This window comes from Anser brachyrhynchus (genome assembly GCF_964034855.1).
Source record: "Anser brachyrhynchus genome assembly, chromosome: 3".
NCBI classification, from domain to species: Eukaryota; Metazoa; Chordata; class Aves; order Anseriformes; family Anatidae; genus Anser; species Anser brachyrhynchus.
In genome coordinates, this window is record NC_137696.1 from 72,734,159 (window position 1) to 72,757,276 (window position 23,118).

At 42.8% G+C, this 23,118-nt stretch overlaps 1 protein-coding gene across 1 annotated transcript in view; it reads left to right on the forward strand.

The window, feature by feature from the left end:
• Positions 1–252: 252 nt before the first annotated feature.
• Positions 253–23,118, forward strand: part of CEP85L (centrosomal protein 85L) — a 149,197-nt gene continuing 126,331 nt past the window's right edge. The window contains exon 1 of the mRNA XM_080588098.1: positions 253–378. Within this exon, the coding sequence (XP_080444224.1) occupies positions 366–378 (13 nt within the window). The 5' untranslated portion in view covers positions 253–365. The remainder of the gene's footprint in view (positions 379–23,118) is intronic.

The window sequence follows — 23,118 nt, forward strand, 5'->3', positions numbered from 1 at the left end:
TTTAATAAAGACAAGGAACACGTCTCCAGATAAAATCAATAATAAATGATAAGACATCCAGGATGCTTTTCATCTGTGGGTCTCAGCATTATCACTGTTCCGAGCATGGAGTAATAAAGCCTTTCGCAGACATATTTCACGTGGATCTTTGTTAAAGCAGCTTCTCTCCACACGGTGTCTGTTTAAGATGTACATGTGAAGTGCGAGAAGAAGGGGAGGTGGCTGTCAGCTGCAGCTCACCAATCCAGCGCTGGCTGCCTCTGCACTTTGCAGCCGGTGGTTTGAGCTGCAGGCGCGTTGCTCACCCGTAATTACCACAATTTCCTGCTGCACTCATTTGAAAAGACAGGGTTCCTGAGGAAGTTATGAAGACGGCAAGTAAGTTGCTGCCTTAATTTCTGTGCGTATGATGAAGAGTGCTGTCCTATTTATGCCAGTTACAGCTTGCTTACAGTGCTTCTCAGAGCGCGGTATCTGCTGGAGGGATGAGGAGGCTCATGATGCTGTATAACGTGGGTAAATTTGGGGAGTCGGCAGTCCTAGCAGCGTGGTGTTCAGAGACAGCTGCACCAGGTTCAAGGCAACTCTTGAACTTACTGGTGCTGAAACTGTGAGGAAGGTGGCTTAGATGTTCACTTGCAAGATGCTGCCGCAGGTGGGATGGTGGATAAGAAAATGCAGCCATTAGTTACTCCAGCGTGTGATTGTAAATGTTCCTTAAAGGCAGAAACCGGAAAAACAATTCCACGTGCTCAAAGCAGCATGTTTTTTTTAAGTTACTGAATTATTTATGCCTTCAGACAGACTCTCCCAACTGTTGTGGAGTGTAAGCTAGGGACCTCTCTTACTGCTCAGAGAAAGGGCTTTCAATAGGAAGGATATCTGTACCTTTTTGCTAACAGTCATGGCTTCCTGCCTTTGTTTGGGGAAATATGGTGGAGGGAAGCAGCGAGTTTGCTGTCTGTCCGATACACAGATAACCTGTCCAGGCGCAGAGTTGCTGCACAGCTTGCAGCACAGACAGGGCCGGTTTGACTCTGCCTGCAACGCCTGTCACGACAGCAACTGCCCCGTTACTTAGACCTCAAATGCGTGCGGAGAACTAAACATAGCTCTCAAATAAGGGGATTATCCGGAGAGAATATTAGGTGCTATACTTTCTTCTGGGCTCGCAGTGTGTGTGAGGAAATGTTGTGGGAAATTCTGGGTTGCTAGGCAGTTGTTTTGCTGGGAGCACGGGAACTTCGCCAAAGCAGAGCAAGTCATAAAGGCTGTTCCTTTCAGGCCACAGAACAGCAGAGAGCCGCAGTAGCTTCTTTGCCCCCAGTTTTCCTCAGTGTCTGAATATTTAGGAACCCACTGATGCCGCATATCACTGCTCCTTGGAGCTGATGAAATGCCTGCTGCGTGTTTCCCTCCACTCACCCCAAAAGTTTTCATTGTTTAACACATTTCTGATCTTTAGTTTTTAAATTCCAGTTTACTCAAGCAAACTTCCGTTATCACCTCTTGGAAGAGTGAGGTTTAAGAAATGAAGGAAAGCTGCTAACTTGAAAAGTAGAAAATGAAAAAAAAAGCCAAAATTTTTACAGTTTAGTGTGTGAAATGAGTAATAGAGAGATTAATTTATTTTGCTGTATGCTGATCAGTGACACTTTAGGTTTCTTTGTCTGCATCTTCACTTTAAAGATTCATTCTGCCTAAAGTTAAGCAAACCAGAATACGATACTCCCCTATACAGGGACTACTGTATAGTACACTCTACTTAGTATATATTTGCACTAACTTAAAATGTCATTAACTGGATGTGAAGTGGCATGTGAAGGCCCAAAAAGATTCCTGTACTTTATATGAAGAACTGCAAGATGACGGCAGCCTCAGTAACAGGGACTAATTTCCATTTCTGAGTTAGAGAGAAAAGTATAGCCCGTGGGCATTACTCTGCATTTCAGTGAACTGTGCAATGCAATCTTAGGTACTTCAGTTACAGGGTTAGAAATTCAACTCCAGACAGTGGGAAGCCAGAGAGCTGCTCTCCAGGAGAGTCACTGGTACTGTACCAACACTCTGACTCTGATTTAAAGAAGAGAAAGGGTATTTTTCGGCCCCGTTATTCAGTGTGTCCCCGTTGCCTGCCATGAGTCTGCAAAAGGTTTGGTGTCAGAGAAACTACTGCTAGAGCTGGCGCTAATGGACATCACCACAGGCACTGCCAGCAGGGCCTGAAGACCAGACAAGTGCGGAGAACAGGATCTTGCTTTCTGAGTCACCTTCCTGGTGTCTGGCGACAAATCTTGATTTAAAGGATTATTTTAGCTTAGCGTTGGCTGTGCCAACCCCTATCTCTGTCAGTGCCCAGCTTGGTGGTGGTGTGAATGGTTGGCCATGAGTGCTCAGGAGGAGGAGGAGTCTCTTGCAAAGCGGAGCTCTCACTGCTGCTGTCTGCAACGCGCAAGCTCTCCGGTTGCTTGAGAGACCAGAAGCTGGGGGTCATCTTTCACAGTCAGTATATGCGCCTTCCTCCATTTGTTTTGACGTATTTACGGTAATATTTCCCAAGATGTGGATAGAACGTTATGGCATCTTTTCGGCTCGTATTTGTTGGTTTCAATATTAGCCTGAATATTAGCTGAATACAGAGCCTTATTTTGTTCATACGCTAACTCGGTGCCTTTCTTACTGCGCTTCATAAATAAGTCAATGTACAGAATTGTATTACAGAAGCTCTACTAAATAATAAATTATGCATTTAGTTAGCCATATGATTCTGTACTTGTCTGTCTGCACAGTTCTCATCTAATTAACAAAATGTTTTTTTAATGATAGGGTATGTAAGTTAAGATTAGATTTTTTGTTGTACCTTTCATGAAACCCATGCCTCTTCTGAAATAGATGCTTCTGCAAAGTATTTATACAAAGTAATATTATACAGAGCAAAAATCTTTAGTTCTTTATTGTATAATGTCTCCTTATGAAGTTTAGTTTTGCTTTTTTATTATTCTTTTTTTTTTGCTATGAGCTAGTGAAGTTTGGAGTTGTTCCCCTAAATCCAGGTGACTCTGTCACATACAGATTCTCTTTTTAAAGACCTTCAGAAGGCATTAGGGGCGCTCAGGGGCTAGCTATTCTGTGTCTATCATGTACTTCACATGCATGAAATCCTCTCATGTTGTCTACATGCTTCCGGAAATCAAATGGTTGTGTTATGAGGGCAGGAAATCTGTGTGCCTGTGTATTGACTGGTGGCTGTCATAGCCAGACCGCTGGTAGCTTGCAGGAGAGTTTGTCAGGAGTAAGTACAGATGCAGAGCTAGAAACTGAGTAGTGTGTGATTGTAGCTCTTCACAAGCTTCTACTACAGCACCTATATGTGCATTACGATGTTCCAGTTAAGCAGAAAATCGTACTAAGATATTCCACCTAGAATCGACACTATCAAGATTGATTCTTCCCTGAGAAGTCACTCACTGTTTGTTTCAGTGGTGGTTTTCAGCAAATCTTCGGTTGCTTCATAGTTGCATGAGCACTGAAGGCAAATGAAAATCATAGAATCATAGAATCATAGAATATCCCGAGTTGGAAGGGACCCATAAGGATCATCAAGTCCAATTCCTGGCACCGCACAGGTCTGCCCAGAATTTTAGACCAAGTGACTAAGTGCACAGTCCAATCGCTTCTTAAATTCACACAGGGTTGGTGCAGTGACTACATCCCTGGGGAGCCTGTTCCAGTGTGCGACCACCCTCTCGGTGAAGAACCTCTTCCTGATGTCCAGCCTAAACCTCCCCTGCAATATTAATTAAATATAAAATATTAATGAATATTAATTAATATTAAAATATTAACAGAAGATGACAGAAAGTCATCTGATAAAACTAAACTGTGGAAAGATGGTGAGCCACAAGTTTTTGGGACCAGCCTAGGGCAAAGTGCTGAGGAATACCTGCAGGCAATTAAATTAGTCCTGAAAAATTCTGCCTTGCATAGGCAAGGAAGGTGCTTAAGATACCCTTGATAGTAGAAGATATCTTGGCCAGTGAAAAGGCAGAGACAGTAGGGCACTGTGAGTGGGGAAACCATCAAAAATGTTGCAGAAAACTCAGCAGGGAAAGTGGAAATAAACCAGTCTGTCGGGAACTTTGAAATTGCACAGTTATCTTCAGATATCCAAGCTGAGAGAGATATTCAAATTAATAAGAACCAAGAAAGAAGTACTACCAGGCGGGCTTGAGATCACAGCTGGCGAGTCTTTGATGGTCTCGGGAAAATATTCAAAATCTTAAAAATTCATCCAATATTCAAAACATAGACCTTTATATGCAGGATGATGAGGAGGATTGTATCTTACTAGAGGAAGTTATGAGTACAGGCCAGAAGTCTCAGGAAAACAAGGCCTATAGCGTAGATGGCTCTGATCAAGATGACCCAGAGGAGGAGGAGTTGATCTGCTCAGGAAGTCACACATGCTATATAATACATGGAAATTTGATGAATAAATAAATAAAGATTCTTAAATAAAGAAGGAGGAAAGTCAATTCTGCAGGTAGTGCCTAAGAAAGGTGAGCTGCTAAGCTGCACAAGTCACCGTAAAATGGCTGCTCAGTGAAATTAAATCCTTCTCAAAAGATTCACAGTACAGAGAAGTCTATCTGAGGAGCAGGCTGCTGCTCAGGACTTGGAAGCTGAGAGCTGTTTGGTCTGCGTTAGTAAAGCACTTCCCTCCGGGGCTCACAGGGCACTGTTCTGGGACCCCTGGAGGTAGGCAAGGCTGGCTCCTAAAAACATCTCGGGCGTGGTGAGATCAGTGGTCTTGGTAGCAGGATGGGCTACGCAACCGGTACGAGGTAAAACTGTCACTAGAGATCTGTTATCTCCCAGCACTTTCCTGGCCTTCCTGGAGAAACTCGTAAATGGAGTTACAGTGTCAGAAAGGGTCACTTGTGCAAAAACAGAGAGCGTAGGTTTGAACAGAGAACGTAACCTAGTGCATTACTTGAACTGCTTGTGTGTGTGCACAAGGCATGGCAAAAACAGCGGCCTTCTGCAAAGGGGAGGAAGAGAATTACATGGATATTAACACGGCAGTGGCAGGGCGGATGGGCATCAACTTCTGTGTTAAGGGAGCTTCATCACATACGATAGCAACTGTTTAAGGAAACCACGATGAATTGTGAAGCAGAGGAGGTCTTGTCTCAGGCAAGTTCTCTACAGAGGGAGGTGTTATTAATTTTCAACCTGTGGTTTACAAGTCCCTGGGGATATATGGACCACGTAGTCCATGAAGGACCATGTAGGACAGCAAGTTTTGCCGTCAGTGGACTACTGAACATTTGTGAACAGGGTTGAGAGGGCAGAGGAGAGGATTAAAGAAAGGACAGAAAACATGTCATATGTTGCAATTTAGGCCCACCTTTGATAGGTGATAAACGACAGGACCATGCCTGTTAAATCTTTCAGTTCTCCACGGCGCTGTAAATAAAGTTGCTATACTAAAACAGACCTGTCATTTAACTTGAATCTAAAATGTTGCTACTAAAGCTTTTAAAGAGAAGATATTTTCCAATGTGCATCACCAGTACCTAAATTGAGGCTGGACTACGCAGTGCCTTCATCATCCTCTCAGTTACCTCAGGCACTGGTCATGCAGGAGGCAGAGGAATTTATCTGAAGATCATTACATATACTACTGCTGACTGATGGAAATATGATAGCATTATTTTTAAAGTATTTCTGGGCTGTGTGGCAGGAAGGCATTTGTTAAAAGATTCCTCCGCATTGTTTCATTAATTTGTATTGCTTAGAGTCTCCACCGTTTAATTTTTCCAAATGTTTTCTTTAGATTTATGGGCAACAGAGTGATGTCACCCCACAAGTACTCCTTGGAAGAGTTTATACAGTGGTGTCTTGTGAGGAAGAGGGATGCAGGGTGCTGTAGTCTTAGTAGACCTCACATAAGCCGAAGTCTTTTCTGAGAGGTTCTTAAAAGCGTGTCAATACAGCGTCCATAAAGGATATTGATAGGAGGAGGGTATACTGAAACAAAATGCACCGGGGACAAAAGTTTGTAAGGCAAAGATGCCAGTAGAAGCTGTAGGTACTAAGTAGACATAACTACCTTCCTTTTAGGCTCTTCTCTTTTTTAAAGCTCTCTGCTAGCACAGGTTGAGTTTTGCCCACTTCGTCCATTACCACATACGTTCTGAGCTGCTTCCTGGTTAGGAGCCCGGAACCATACTTTTCAAATGCTGATTACGCATTTCTGCTCTCATTTCCTCCTCTGCACATGTCTGCACCACACAAATACCATGAAGTTGTATTCCGGTGAGTCCTCTGAGATAAAAGTAATAGGACTTACCCAAGGGAAGGGATGAAATAGATGGCTCAGAGGACCGGAGTCGAAAGTTTTAAACAACAAGAAGAATTAAGAAACTGATGTTACAGGGAAGTGAAAACATTTTAGAAAATGAAAAACCGAACCTTGATTTCTCACTGCAGCTTTCAAAGAAATAATCGTTTCCTTCCCCCCGTCCTCCCAGCACATATGCACATCTTTCCCTCAAAATAGAAAATTGCGATGACTACAGTACAGAGAGGGAGCCAAAGGACTTGCTAATATATATTCTACACATACCAGTGGTATCTATGTCATACAGAAAAAATGCATGGGATTTTTTTTTTCTTTTCTGTTTTTAATAGCAATACCCAACAGAGGTCAGGGCATTTCCTAAGGATTTATTGACTGTTTCGAGTTAATATCCTTCACCTTACTTATGGACCAGCATTTACTCCCATCCAGCCATTAATCTGCAGGAAACACCCTGCACTCTAGACACCATTTCCTACATAACAGCAAAGCAAATCAGTAGAAACGGTGTTTGAAGAGTGGGTAGAAGCACTGCACTCCACATAAAATGCATGTCGTGTACAAGAATAAGAACTTGGATCAAAACCCTCCTCTGCACAGGACCAGACCGATTCTTGTGGGATGCAATGCTGTTCTTCCTTGGACGTTCAGGGAGAAAGGTTTAGCTGTTCTGCCCCTCTTCTACACGCTAGCCTCATTGCCCACAGCCAAGCTCGAGCAGGTAACATTACCTAATACAGCAGTACCTCAGGGCGTTATAGCATAAGCATGGGGTCTTTTGTGTCACTGTTGACTTCTTCTGCATTTTTTCCCCTTTCTGATATCCGGTGTTACAGTGTGTTAGCGAAATGTGTCATCTTGGATGACTGACATTTCTTCGTATTTGCCCTCTGCTCCGCCTATGAATGAAGTTATACTTCCTTAATCTCCGAAAAATTACAGACAGAGCCTAAGTGCAGCGTAAGAAGGACTGTCTCGGGGAGAGCACAGATGGAGTCTGACAGAGCAGAACCATGGAAACTACATAAATAAAAGCAGAATTGTTTATAAATGTTTTCCTTTTTTGGGTGTGGGTGTGAGCAATTGCATTATCTGAATGCACTTTTCTCTCACGACATGTTTTTATCCTCGGCGCTGCAGTAGGTTTCCAGGGGAATAGGCAGCAGTAAGTAGGATCACCAGGTGCACACAGGAGGGGAGCGCAGCGCTGCTGGGGTGCCCGCAAACCCCTCGGGTAAACCTGCAGTGGGAACCAGGCCGCGGGCAGAGCTCTGCCTCGCTGGGTACGCTCTCGGACAGCCCCTCTGCTAACATGACTTGCACCCAGCGACCAAAATAGTCCTCTCACCGCTGCCAGCTCACTTTGTAGTTAGCCCATCCTGTCGCTCAAGTGGTTGCAATTGGAGCTTTCAGCACATAATTCAAAGCTTGTGTGATGAGGAGGGTGTTATTTCACATAATAGATTTTTTTTTTTACTTGAATTTACAAAACAAAGCATTACAAGCAGTTAGGCACAATAAACTCTCTTAAAAGAGCTTTGCTCACAGGCTGAGAAGTGCCTTTATTCCCGCGGTGGCTTAAATGCTTTACAAGCACATCTTTGGATTTTATATGAACTGCCTTGCACCTTTCAAAATTACGCACGTTCAGTAATTCAGCTTCCCAAAGCTGAGACCTGGAGAGGGCAGGAGGCAAGCTGGGTGCTGAGCGGGGCATGCAGGGCCAGGCAGCACAGCATGGCAGGGCACAGCACGGTATGGCACGGCACAGCATGGCATGGCACAGCACGGCACAGCACGGCACAGCACGGTATGGCACAGCACAGCATGGCATGGCACAGCATGGCACAGCACGGCACAGCATGGCAGGGCACAGCATGGCAGGGCACAGCACGGCACAGCACGGTATGGCACAGCACAGCATGGCATGGCACAGCACGGCACAGCACGGCACAGCACGGCACAGCACGGCACAGCACGGTATGGCACAGCACAGCATGGCATGGCACAGCACGGCACAGCATGGCACAGCACGGCACAGCACGGCACAGCACGGTGTGGCACAGCACAGCATGGCATGGCACAGCACGGTATGGCACAGCACAACATGGCATGGCACAGCACGGCACAGCACGGCACAGCACGGCACAGCACGGCATGGCAGAGCAGAGCACCAGCACGGAGGTCACATAGCAACAGGAAGCTTCAGCAAAGGGAGTTCTCCTCAGAGCAACCACCAGCACAAGACCGGCGGCGAGAAGGTGAGCCAGAAGGAGAAGGAATGACCCTGAAGAGGATGTAAAAGTAGTAGGAGGAGGAAGGTGAGAGGTGACTGCGATTATCTGGAGAAGGAGATGACGTGGGGAAACAACAGTGAGGTTCATGAGAGAAAGTGAGCAGAAAAACTGTGAGCAAAGGGTTAGTCTACAGAAAACATGAGATATGTGCCCAGTGACAGGACTGCTGGTATGTGTGTGAATATTTCTAGCAGTTATTTCTGACAGTTTTTAATAGATATTTCTAAAGGCATAGTAGTATGATTGTACTATATTACGTTATTATTTAGAAGGCTTTTCTTCATCTGTACAGTGTTAAAATAAGAATAGCAGTCTGTGTTTGGATAATTTGTTTTGGAAATCTGTTTTACGCATGTGAAAGAAACACTTCTCTGGTGAGCGTTATTGCTAGAGATAAGGATGGGTAATGCTATATTGGTACCCTGCGACTGCGATGTGGAGAGCCCCAGCCAAGAGGTTTTACAGGCACAGAGTAGCAGAAGGGTTCTGCTTTGAAAAACATGCCGGGCAAATAAACATGGCACAGTCTGGGAGACAACTGTAGTGCTTACCACTGTCCTTCTGCTTTTTATTCTCCTCCTATTCTCTGCTTTTAAATTTGGGAAGCAGCACTGATGTCTCGAGGGCCACACATACCATGTTGGGCCCCGTGGGCTCGGGCTCGCAGTGGTGTGGGCAGGGAACACCTTGCCTGGAGGCCAGGCAATGCAGAACAGCGCGTGGAGGAGTGGAGGAGCTCTGTGTCTTGGCCCGGGGCACCCGTCTCATCCTCCTTCCACAGAGCCAGGAACTGCTGAGACGCCGTGACTCGGAGAGGCAGGAAAACTGCATATCCTGAACTAAAATCTGGGGAAAAATAGTGTTCTGAAAACTCGGAGCAACATCCTTGCAGTGTTTTCCAGGACTGTCTTGCAATATCTGTGTCTCCAGCCAGAGCAAACGTCCACTCGGACTTTCCTCAGTTTTAACAGATGATTTCCTGGAATTTTCCATTAGATACGTCAGGAGGAAGAAGCATTTGACAAGACTTACCTCAGAGATAATTAACTTTTCTAAACTGGAAATTCCTTTATTTGTCTAATTGCAGTGATCATGGGGCAATTCTGGGGGAAATCAGGAAGCAGGCAGAAAACAGGCTGCTGTGCTGGGGCTGGGGCCAGGGCCAGGGCAGTCACTGGGCTGCAGTAGGCTCGGATGAAGCAGGAAAGTGTGTGACCAAACTGGGGAGCAGGGCTTGACACCAGAACCACGGGGCAGGACACGCAGTCTTTGTGCAGAGGGGAGCGGGGTGGAGAGTCCAAGCCTTAGTTTCTAACATAAATAAGTAATTGAAATGGAGTAAATTAGTCCTGTCATTGTAAGCATGCTGTCAGTTGAGGTAAAGAATTCCCTAATTTGTGAGTTGTTAAATGGAAATGCTCAAAGTCCTAGTTCTTTACATCTCAACTCATCTGTGGGAGAATGGTTGCATTTCTTTTATTTCAAACCTGTCACATAGGAGGTACAGTTCTTCCATGGTGTTCAGGGAATATTTTCTGTTTTGCCATTTATGTTTCCTAAACCCTGCTTGCTTATTGTATGTCAGGGAGCTTTTGGCTCACACCACTGGGAGCTGAGGAAGTAAATGGGAAGCCAAATGATGAGATGAGAGGCATCTTTCTTCAGTCTATTCTTTGTTCAGCCCAGACTCATGTGTTTGCAGGACTTGGAGAGCTGTTTGCAAATCCAGGCAATGAGAAGTCAGGAATGCTGCTGTGAAGGCAGCCAGTCCCTTTCCCCAAGCTATGAGAGGCAAAGCTTGGAGGCATTGTTCAGATGGAGAAGTTCTAATGGAATAAACAAAGCAGTGCCCAAAACACAGTTCCTGGTGTTGGCAATGGAAGAGACATAAAGGTCAACTTGTTGTCATTAGTCAAGGCTATAGAGGCAAAGATAATGAATTCTATGTTTAATTAGGAAATAATATGTTTGAAAAGGGGTGTTCTATGGGTTAACAGTTTCCTGGGGTGTACAAAGGCCAAAAACCAAATTAGGTAGTTGGTAAGAGTGAATGCAGAGGTGAAGGGGTAAAAACACACATGATGTACACAGCCTTGTAGCAGCATGATTTTAATTTGTCATAGAAAAAACTAAAAGGGTCTGAATATTATTATCAGAGCCTGTTAAGTGTCACTTGACCACCCTATCATTAATCAAACACCACATTTTGACTTCTCTATAAACAGGCTATTTATTTCTCTATAGCCTAACAATCAGAAAAGTCTCCTTTTTTATTCAAGAGTCAGCTGGTCTTAAAAGAACATTGCTTGCAATGGTAGCTCTCTAGCAGCCAGCCAGCCAGGAAAGCACTCTGGTTGGTATCATGCAAGGCATCATTTGCAAGCTTATGTCAGAGAAATGGGCCTTTTCACAGGGTAACGGTCCTGCTGATGCATAAATAATTCGACATTTATGGAAAAATATACATCAAGACAAAGGAAGCATGCTCATGTTTTCAGCAAATAACCAAATAGTTTCTATAGTAATGTACAATTGGTTGCTTTTGGGGGAAGGTCTCGTTTATGCCAAGTCTCCTTCCTTCTGAATGACCTCATTGCAAAGGAAGGTGAGGCCTTTTACACAGTAGCTGCTGTGAAGCTGTGAGGGGGGTTGCTTTCTGTGCCACTACAAACCATCTGCCTTCTGAATGATGCTCTGGCAAAAAAACCCCATCAAGTTACCTAGAGAAATAAAGATGCTGTAGTACTCAGGGGATGTTACCTCACCTAATCTATAGCTGTCCTTATCACACTCCTTATCTGTAGCTGGAACAACTGGAGAGAAAAGGCTTCCTGCTACCGCTGTCCCTAACAGGGTATCTGCCACCATGTCTCCCCCTGATGTGTACGTTGGTGTATCTGCCCTGTTGGCTTCCCATCATACTTTATATCAGTGTTGGAAATGCATCTGTATTTGACCTAGTCCTTTTCAACAGCCTGCTCAGCTTGCTGTGGGCTTTATCATTTAACTTCACGGAAGGGACTGAGGCATGTTTTATATGGTTTTCAAATAAAAAGCATTTATAGCTACTATTTTTAGTTCTCTGTAGTTCCTTTCTTTTATTTGCCTATAATTTTACATATGATATGTGGTAATGCAGTGCATCCCAACTGCATTTTTATTCCAGCTGGTAATATGAAATACATTGCACAGAAGCAGTTTTGACGAGCTGTGGGTTAAGAGGAGGCCTGAACTTTGCAAGATAAGGTTTACAAGGTGGCTTGTTCTTCAGCTGCAGGACTGCTAGTCACAGCTCTTCAGGGTGAAAATAAGAATACCGAGGGTGGGTGGGATGTCTGGGGAAGGGCCTCAGTTGCCCTGCATGGAAGAGGCACGCTGAGGCGGTATCTAAGCAGCGGGACCCGAGGTGAGGTTAAATCTGGGCACCTTTCCTGCTGTATGCCCCATGCGCCTTTGGTTCTCACGACAGCAGATGTGAGGGTGTTCAGGCCATATTCCTTACAGGGGAAATGTGACTGAAACGTGCATTACAGAGTCTGCCGGCCCACTGCCAGATGAGAAATGGATGTATTCCTACCCGCTCGTTCCCTTCCTCGATCCGAAGCTGCATGACAGCTCACTGAGAGCAGACTCAGCCTTAGCAGAAGTGGAAGAAGAAAATACTTAGACATGACCTTTTAAAGTCTGTTCTTATCTTCTTATGAACTGATCTTGAACTTCACAGGGCTTTTTTGGAGGATGAATCTTGGCATTCTCTCAAATGTGTGTCAGCCTCACTGTTGTGGTGAGGACATGGATTCTTGTTCCGTGACTCTGTAAACACAGTACAGGAAATGGCAAGGTTTTATTACAATCCTACAAAGTCCTGCAAAATTTTATGGGCGTGAAACCAGAGTAGCACTGTATTAGAAAGGAGTGGTTTGGTAGATGCTACAGTAAACAGGGCCATCCTGCTCTATTCTTACTTATATCCAGACAAAGTGCGTGCGAAACATGAATAAGAAAATATGAATGCAAATATGTGAAATTCACATTTTCAAATTTTAAGTTTGAAATATAAAGATTTGAAAATAAATTCGAAAATAAAGATTAAATCAGGAAACAATGGTGTAGGTACAGCAAATTGTGAATGAGTGCCATAGAACATAATTGGGTTATATTTTTTTAAAATAGAAAGGTACATCTGTCTCACAAAAATATCTGGGTGCTTACACTTATTAAATACAACTAATGCTCTTCTATTTGTTTTTTAGAGGAACTACCTTTTAATGGAAGACCTCTTGTTAGTGTTACTCTAGTAAGAATAATAAATAGACTAATGGAAACTTAACAAAGGCAGTAATTCCTTTTCCATGCAGACAGAGGGATTTAATAAGTTCAAAACATGTTCCATGTAGATTAGAAAATTGCAACCGGTAAGTGACCAGAAAGAGAGCAGAAAATCAGAATTTACAGTACGTTTTTACGTGCATGAATCCATGGTCTTTTTTGTCTCCACTCGGTATACCCTTGTTAGAAATCCTGTATGTATTATGGTTCTCATCTTTTTGAGTGCAGAACGCCAGTTCAATTATGCTGATATTGCAACCCCTAACATCACAAGTGCTCCCAGTTGTGAATGATTTGTAGCATCAAAAATAAGCCATCAGGTTTCAGGAGCCATCTTTTGTGTTAGGAATGTTGTGCTGGATGGTAACATCACCGAGTGAAGCTGTGAGAGGGGTATATTTTCCCAGACAGAGACTACAAAGAGTGCTTTCCAGAGAGATAACGTTTGGGGTAGTGCAAAGCGATAAGATTTCTGAGGTGTTTGGTTGCATTGTCTCTGGTACGTGTCTAGAGCGTGGTCTAGGTTTAGATATTTTTGTTTTATTTCCATTCCTACTGGTTTTCTAAGCACATCAGATGCTGCTCTGGACTAAGCTGTTATTTGACACTCCCAAGGACAGCATACTTATTTTGCCTGAGATCGTGGCAAGAATGTAGAATGGTTTCCTGAGAAGTGGTAGAGGCTGTATTCTTTGGGACATTTTGCAGGATGCTAGTGAAAATAGTGTTAAATAAAGAAAAAATCTGGTATTTTGCAGGGAGATGAACCATGACGTACAATAAGTTTCTTCTAGATGTACCTTTTATGATTCTTCGAGATAGAGAATGGCATCAGTAACCAAAATAATATCGTGTAGCTTATAAAAAAGAAAATCTGCCTTTTGGTCCCAGCAATATTAAAGAAGATTGAAGAAGAAAAAACTGTAGTTGTTGCCATCCTGGGTTTTTAACTGGAGCCACATAATATTGCTAGCAACATACTTATGTAACACTGTCTGAAATGCCTTTGTACTCAGAAAAGGTCATAAGTAAATGACTTTGAAGCTTAATCAGGGGAAGTACAGGACAATTTCTGTATTTCATTATAAATCCAGTTTAAACCCACTGAGGTCAGCAGAGTTACTTGGGATTTACAGTAAACTAAGTGTGTGCAGAACGTGGCTCAATGATTTTAATTGTTCTCCACTTCCAGTATGCAGATATTGTATGTTTGTCTGCAATTTGCACTAAATAAATAAATAAATAAATAAATAAATAAAGAGAAGACTTGGTATGCAAAAGCATAAAATAGTAGCTATAGGACAAAAAATGAAAAATCTAACATTGCTTAATATACAAGATGTTTTTTAATGTTTCCTTTCTTAAAGCAGTCTTTACAAGTAGTGAATTCTTTATGTAGGGATTACAGTGACTGTTTTTTTATGTAGGACATTTTAGAATAGGATTTACAAGGATTTACAACCTTGCTGTCTTTCGTGGTATTTATCTTCTTGATCTGTTTTATCTTCTTGTGATCTGTTGGCAAGGCCTCTGGAGAATCAGGATTTCTCCAGAGAAGTCTAATTTGTTAAGTTTCTATTGGACTAGTTTAGATCCCAGAGTTTGTTGGGTCTTTCTTTTGTCACTTAGACAACGGAGAGCAATTTCACAATCTCAGGTCACACAGAGGAACTGGTAGGGCCCTTTGCTTCAGAATGAAAATGTGCCTTCATGATGCTGAGGAAGCAACGGCAGCAGGAGGAAGAGATGAATGAAGGCAATGAATGAGGAAGAGATATTCAGCATGGGTGGTCCCATCTTCTGAAGCAGTTGAAAGTGGTCAAGTGAAATATTTGAACCTATAAAGCAAATCCTGCATTGCTGCATTACTGTTTAGAGGAGTTATGGGAAAGGTGAGATACTTCATCTGAGAAGAAAAATTTTAAAAAATGAAGTAATAGAAATCACGTTTGGATTTGCAAGGCTCATATGCAGGTCTGGTTCAAAACTTTCCAGAAGTGCCTGGATTTTGAACCTCGAGCCTTAAGTCAATTCACTACTAAGAAGAATGATGTAGAATGAAGAGGGAGAAGAAAAACAGAAAGCTACTGATGGAAGGTAGACATAGCCCAGCTAAACCAATGCATCTCTCCTGAGATTCCTGTATGGCTTTTTCGAGACAGAACTTAGAGACACTTACTGGTACTGAGTAGACTGCAGACATTGTCTGCTGCTGGAGCCAGTGCACATTCTGCAGTTGGGACTCCTCTCATTGATTTGTGCACCAAAAGTGCTCTGAATCTGGCCCCGCAAGGAAAAGGTAAAATGACAGGAAGGCTTTGTTCCGCGCTCTTATTTTGGGGAATGCACTAATCAGTGCAAAATTAAAAGGGGTGGGTTTTCCTGTTTCTGTTGTAGTGATAATTTTTACAGTGTGCAAATATGGGAGGTGCACACACCTCTGGTCATTTTTCCTGTAGAAGCCCCATGGACCTGATAAGGAAAATGATACAGCTAATTTACTTAGGAGTGTTATTTAAAGGTAAAGAGTTGAACAACACAAGTGACTGTTAAATTCATTGCCAAACACAACAGCTTTTATGGGTGCTCTAGAAAAATAATTGTAAACATGTTTGTATCACATCTCTTTTCTTTGTATGTTTTACTATCTTGCTACAGAGAAAAGATTTACTTCTGAGTATTTCCCATTTGTTCTCTAAGCTTGACATAAGTCAATGCACAGATCAATCTTTCTGCTTTTTCTTCCCAGTGCTTAAAGCAACCAACAATAAAAAATGCCCTTCATCCTGGGAAAATTTACTGTGATAATCAATTTTTGGGCCAGACTGTGTCTGGTTTGGAGGACAACGTGCAGCTGCATTTTCTCAGGAGGAAAGGACAGTGTGCCTGGGCACTTCCTGGCCCCTGGGGGCTGTATCTCCCTTCAGAAAGCCTGCTGCTCTCTCCGGGGGTAAATCTTGTGCCTCTTTTGGCTAGACACCTTACTCCTTCAGAGCGGCCCTCTGCCAGTTGGCAGGATCAGTGCTTGCATGTTTTCTGGCAGGACTTTCAGGCAGAAAACTGCTCGATGCACCGGAATCGAGGCCTACCGCAGCAGTACGTCCATTTTGCTCAGGGTTCGGCAGAGCAGCAGGCAGAGAGGCAGCCTGGCTCAGAGGTGACTCCAGAGACGGCCTGGCTCACCGCCTGCCGCCTGGGGAGCTGCCAGCCCGCCCCAGCTCCTTGGGGTCCATGGGGGCCTGGGGGAGGCCTCGGGGCCAGGGACGTTGCCAGGAAAGGCCCTGGGGAGCCAGGCTTCCTGGGACACAAGGTGCAACTCAGTTGTTTGGAGACCCAGGGAGCTGCCTATCTCAGCCAAGAACTAGCCCACATCTAAGCTGTGCTTGATTTATTCCTCCCATGAAAAAAAATCATTGTTTTCCCACTGACTCTGGGCACTAATAAGGGCACTAATAGCTCCAGTCTAAGAATGGGAGTGTGATATTCATACCTCTCTTCTCTAAATTTAGTCTAGTCCTGTGCATGCAACGCTTTCTATCAGGTGCTTGATAACCAGTCGTGAATTACCCAGCGCTTTGTTGATTTGGGATGTATGATCCCTCTGGTAAAGCAAGCCAAAATAATTTGTTTGACAAGTTTTTGAACAGCTAGAGGTGGAGTGTCATTAGAGGTGTATTCAGCATTGTAAAATCTGTATTCAAACTGAAATGGGCAGATAAATTTTTAAAAATCATTTCATTTTCCTAGGCTTAACACTGTTCTGGCAATGCTGTTTGTGGAAATCAGTTAACATTTCATGTCAATGCCTGAAAGAAAGAGATTTGTTGATTTCGGTTCTTTGCTTAATTGCAAGAACGTCAGTCTAAATAGTACATTAATTTTACTGAAACCAAAAATCATAAAACCATCAGACACTTGGGTCCTGTCTGCATGTTCTGGTGGCATGGTTGGGTATAGTGTGAAGCAAATGAAATGGCCAGCTGGTTTACATCAAATGGCTTCATGATTCCATACAGGATTGTAAACTGGGCCTAACTGACCCTATTGCTTATGCTTGGTAGGTCACCTGATGTAATTTTCTCTGATGGATCTCTGCCCTCACTGTAGTGTCCTGGAGAGCTGCACTGCAGATGCCTATTCATGCTGCACTTGATGGAGAGCTAAGTGAATAGAGGCACGCTACCCAAAAAAGCAATTTCTAATGGCTTTGCATTAATATTCCTTTCTGTCTTTTTGGAGAGTTCTAGGGGTAAAAATATCATTAAGTCTGGAATCTGTTACCTATTAAGTAGTTGTTACCTTACAGGCACGTCAGTGTTGGTGTAAGGTACTGTGATGCAATGCATTTTGCAAAATAATGTCATCTTGCTACTGGAAATCGGACTAAGATAATATACATCACCCTTTGTAGGCCAGTGGCTATGTGTCAATGGCAACAGCTTTTGTTCAGTGACCTGGAACCTGATTTGTAAATGCATTTGTCTGGTTTTATGTTCGTGTGCATCCTTTGTGTTTTTAGTATACTAGTGCTCATGCGAACATATTTCATGAAGCAAGCACCTTGATTAGATTTGGGCTTCTTTAAATATTTCACTTTATCTATCCTAAGTTGCTTCTTCCAGATAACTTCATTTTATTGCTTGTCCAGTATAAAAAACTTGCCAAGTGCCTCACACTCCAGTGCTGTGACACCAGATTACTACAGCTGAACTCTCCCACAGAAACATTTGTGTGCAGTCTTATTTTTATGCACGTTTTAAAATTTCATTGTGTTCTAAATACACTGTTGAGTGACAACTAGAATTGATTTAGTAAAGATGTAATGGAAAAATACAGGTGCTGGAAGTAACATTTATAATGGCTGGTACTGCAAAAAGAGCAAAACTCAGAGAGCCACCTTAGCTGGCTGGTTGCATTCTCCATTTTTCAATATATAAACATGAAGAAAATAAGGAAATGCAGGGCATAAATGCCTGACAGGTCTTCTAGGCAGCAGCTTTCAATTTGATTTCATGAAGAGGGGTATGCAAATGATCATTACACAATGATTTTCAGTGAGAAGAGTGTCACCCTCATTGCACAGTGAAGGCTACAAAGATTACAACAACCACCTTGTGCCTTGGCCAATTTCTCTCTTCTTTTGGCTTGAAAGAAGTACAAATTCTAGATTAGAAATCTAATTCATTACATGATTTTGTGAGTTTTCTGTGATTTGTGTTCTATGGCTCATTCATGTTCTGTATATCACCAGAAGATTATCAATAGAGCCATTTCAAGAAGAAGAGCTGTAGACCCCTACGCACTTGTCAGATGGTGATGGAGCCTGTGGCAGGCAGAGATAGGAGTTGGCTCCAGTCCCCCCGCAGTGCCAGGCTGCAAGCACAGGGGCTGGGCACACACACAGCATTTTGGATGTGAAGTGGTCTGTGAATTACATTCAAAATGGTTGTTGTATGGTGCTTCAGCTGCGAAAGGCTTCTCTCTGTCTCTAGAGAGGGCACTGATAAAGAGAGAGCTTTTTTTTTTTCCTGGTGAGGTCTGTAAGTGATATAAATACTGGTAAAATAATAAGTGATTCAAGGAATATATTAACTGCTCAGTCTAATAAGAATTACTTGGTGATTTGGTCACAATAAATACCATTCATTTTATTCCAGTGGTGTACAATTTAACATAACTGGAAAAAATATCCTGGTTAGACCTATACGTTGGGATACTACATCTTAAAAAATTAAGACTCTAAGAAAGATTATGAAGTCTTTGCAGTACAGAGAATACTTTCAATGTATGTTTCCAGCTCAGTTTTCAATCAGTAAAAGAGGCTAACACAAGTTTTAGTTGCACAGAAGGGGCAGTTCTCATGGCATCGGAAACACTGGGTGCACTGACAGTGTCCGGGCAACAAGAAACGTGTGAGTACAGGAGGCAGGTTAAAGAAGGGCCAGAGATATGTCCAAGAGCTGGAAATCAGGCCTTGCAATGTTCAGCTTTAGGTATTCAACACTATTGGTTAACAGTGGTTGAACGGATTTGGCTCTCTACTGTGTACAAATGCATCCATAGCAGAAATGTACCTGACAAGAGGAGTCATTTCATGCGGTCCATTGCCTGGAAGCTGTTGTTAAACAAATCCAACATTGAAATAAGAGGCATTTCCTAGCAATGAGGGTAATTAAACACCAGAACAACTTATTAAGAAGGGTGGTAAATGCACAATTACTTAGATTTGTCAGGACAAGGCTAGACCTCTGTTAGGAACAGAAACGATGATTCAGTTTGAACCTTTTTAGTTTCCTATACCTATAATCGTCTTTTCTGGTCTTGAAATCTTTGAATCTAAATTTCCTTGTCCAGCCCTTTCTGTAACAGGCCATGAGGAAAGCAGGGCTGCTTGCACCTTAGCCACTTAGTACAATACATACAGTTTGGAATAAAATCTTAGTTAACTGATAATTAACTGATCGTATCTTGGGCTTTGGCCAGCCATATGCTGGTGTCAGGAAGGATTTATTTTCTCCACCCACGCACAGGCGATTGGTTAGATCCCTGATGGATCCTTTTTCATCTTCCAGTCTTGAGCCGCAGACATGATCCTAGACAGAGAGGGCTGCTGCTCCGGGCTGGCTCTGGGATGTGCCTTCCTCAGGCGCTTGCTTGTGCGTCTTGCTGACACTCCCCAAATCAAATCCATATGCAACAGTTTGAGAACTTGGGTAGGAATTATTTCTGAGGCCAGATTAAGAGGGATCATGGTTTTTTTCTGCCTCTTATGTAGCATAAGGCATGCCTGGGATATCTTACAGCACTTGAGATCACCCCTGTGCCTAACCAATTCAGTGCCTTTGACTCAGTTGTTGCTGGTGCCAGGGTTTCTCCTGCTCAGTTTGTAGGGTGCACAACTCAGTCTTTTGAGGACTGAGAAATTTGAGTGTAAGAGAAACCCAGAAACTATCTGGATGAAATTCTATGTCCTGCAGAATGGAAGAACTGAAACTAGAGAAATGGATAATGATTCTTGCATTTAACCTTCACAAAAAACATTCTTATTGATCAACTAGTGTAATGATGACCATCCCGTAATACCTTAGTTACTTAACCAAGTTCTTACATGGACAAAATGATAAAAGCAGAAACAAAACCAATGTATCCTTTTTTCTAAAGCTGTTTTCCATGGTCTGAGCCAAGAGGTAAGTCTCGCTGGTGAATGTAAACACGTTAGAGCTGCGCCTGCGCAAAGAGCCTGTGTTGACTCCTTGGGATCCAATCAGACATAAAACCCAGACACTACTCTCAAGTGAGGTTACAAAAAGTTGGGGAAGCTCTGGTCTGGTTGGCGCTCTGCTTTCTAGATTGTAGACTCTGCCTTCCTTCCTTCTGCAGACTACAAATCTTCATCTCCACACAAATCCCTCAGAGCTGTTAGATTTTTCCTTACAACCTGAAAACAAGCATCCAACTTGCTCTCCTATATGGAAAATGGTGTGTTTCCCAAATCAGTCCCAGCTGGCTTGCTGGGACTTCCTTTGCTGTCAGGAAGTTTTTAATTGGCATGCACTGAAAATCTGGGGCCTGTCACACTCAGTGCCCATACTCAGTTTTAGCCCCTTTTTTTTGTTGTTGTTTTCAGCAAGAGCTGAGAACACTGACATTCACCCAGCGTGTTTCCTCTGTACTGAATTCCTCTACGTTGAATGACTAACAAGAGACCAAGGAACACTGTGAAGATATCTTTTCATTGCTTGTGCTCAGATTTTCCATTCATTGCCAAGACACAGCATCCATTTCCAGCAGTAAATGTCATGCACACAATAGCTCTGCTGTCGGTGTGAAAACCTAGCTTAACTAGAAGAGGAGGCATAAAAGATCAGATCACATCCTCTGTGTGCGAAACTGTATGATCCAGAACAAGTCTCATACAGGCAGTTCAAAATAGATTAATTAGCGTTGTATCCTAAGGCTTCATTGTCTGCCTGCATCACATGTATTTTTTTTATTTGAACTGTCTTAACATGTCTAGGCACTAAAAGTGATTATGGTCCTTACTTGACCAAAAGAAGGCAGCATTTGAAAGAAGATTTCCAGACTAGAGACTTGACTACGTATAAGTCTTCACGTGGGTGAACTGTGGTTGAGTGAACACAAGGACATAGTGGGGCTGCTCGTCCTTACCCGTCTTGGAGCAGACAATATTCCAGATGCCACGTTTAAGCAAGGTGGGCTGTGGCTTTATCTCACCATTTGCATGCGAGGGGCTGCAAATGAAGATCGTACGGGACAACAGAAAGTAGAGCCAGCCAAGTCCCAGCGCAAGGCAGTGTTGGAAAGCAAACACTAGAGAAAGTGTGTGAGGTCAGTCACTGAACCAGGAGCGGGACGCAGAGCAAAATCTGAATCTTCTGCCTTGTAGTTTGACCTTCACTGCATAGTACGCAAATTGACTTAAAAACTGTGTAAATGCCTTAGTGCAGAAGTGAATCATGTATGAGAATATTTCTCCAGCTTTATATAGTCTGATTTGAAAAATAATATAGCATGTAATGAATAAATGATATGCCCTGGCATTTGGTGGTGTTTGTGAGATATAAGTCTATTTCTAGTGCAGTGTAGGCTTAAATAGCCGAGTGGTGTTTATAGGAGATAGGCTGCTGCATTCCTTTACAGTTTGCTAATATGCACTAGTCTACTGAACTACGCCAGCCCTGCACTGGATAAACACATGGGACTCTGTTCATCTATAGGATGATGTGAATAAACCATTGTGCCTTCATGGGAGATCTGTGCATGCATCATGTCTTAAATTATGAAAAAAAGAAAACAGAATTTAACCTAATTGACTGTGTTCGTTGGATGCAGTCCCAGGCTCTGTATATGCCTTAGTTTACCTGCTTGTAGCTTGGAATAAAAATAATCTATAGCTGGAAGATCTTTGTGATGGACACTAAAATTCCATCAAGATGGTTGTGAAGTTTACTTTATTCTTGTAAAACTCTTCAGGATCTTTGTTTTAAATGTGCTTAAACCAGAAATGCTATCTACTATGAGCTTATTTTACTGCTGTTCAATGCTTTCAATGTTGCATCATCACATTAAGAGATACATAAACGAAGCCATGACATTTTGACTGGATTATCGCAGAAGACGTTGTTCTGTACAGTTCTTCAGCTGGAGAACAGAAGCATCGGTTCTCTTTGTATTGGCAAGTATATTAGAGAGATGGGGATACATAGCTGTGTAGTGCCACCACAAAGTAGAATAGGAAGGGAAAAATCATTTTTTATGGCTGGATTGACATTCAGTCAGTGGAAAAAAAATAAAGCTAAGACAATAGGGCAAATGTTCATGATTGTTCCTTCTCAAGATAATTTTGACTTATTACGAAGTGACTCTAAATCCAAATTTACAGTGGTTGTCTTTCTCTGCAGTGACCTGAAAACAATGTCTGAACTTTTCTAGATGCAGCATTAGAAGTATCAGACTTTATTCAGAATCCTGCCTTCAGTCTCCAAAAATTCAAATCCCATCCAGCTTAGAAAGGTGCTGAGCCAAAGCCCCTGATCCTTTCTTGGATCTTGCTTGGGTAGCAGCTAAGGGAAAAGCTTCATCCAGTTCTGCTCATGCAGCTCCTTCTTATCTCATTCCCACTCTTTCACTGAGAACCATTTCAGCTGAGATTATGGCTGTGATCAGTTAATTAAGCCAATGTGGAACAGTTTAGACAGAAGCATGCAGAGAGCCACGGCATGATTTTCACTTGTAGAATCTAGATCTTTAGAAGGAAAACAAACATGTGGAACTATCTAGCCACCTGGAAATTAATAGTATATATGGTGCTTGAATGCTGTTTAACTCCAGAGGGGGTCTCTGTGACTGGAACTGCAAAGCTCTGGAAGTGGCTTCCTAATGGGGACAAGGACAGGTCATGAACGAGGTAACTGAAGTAGCTGCTTGAATGGTTATATTAATGCCCAGAAGGAAATGTCCATTACTTTTTTTTTTCCGGGGCTTTCTATTGTATCTTTCTCCTTTACCAACAATCCCTGTATACGAGGAAGGGCATTTTGGGGGAGGGAAATAATTCTTTCAGCAACGTCCTTTTGCTTTCAGACTAGCTGAGATTGTTTTCGTCTT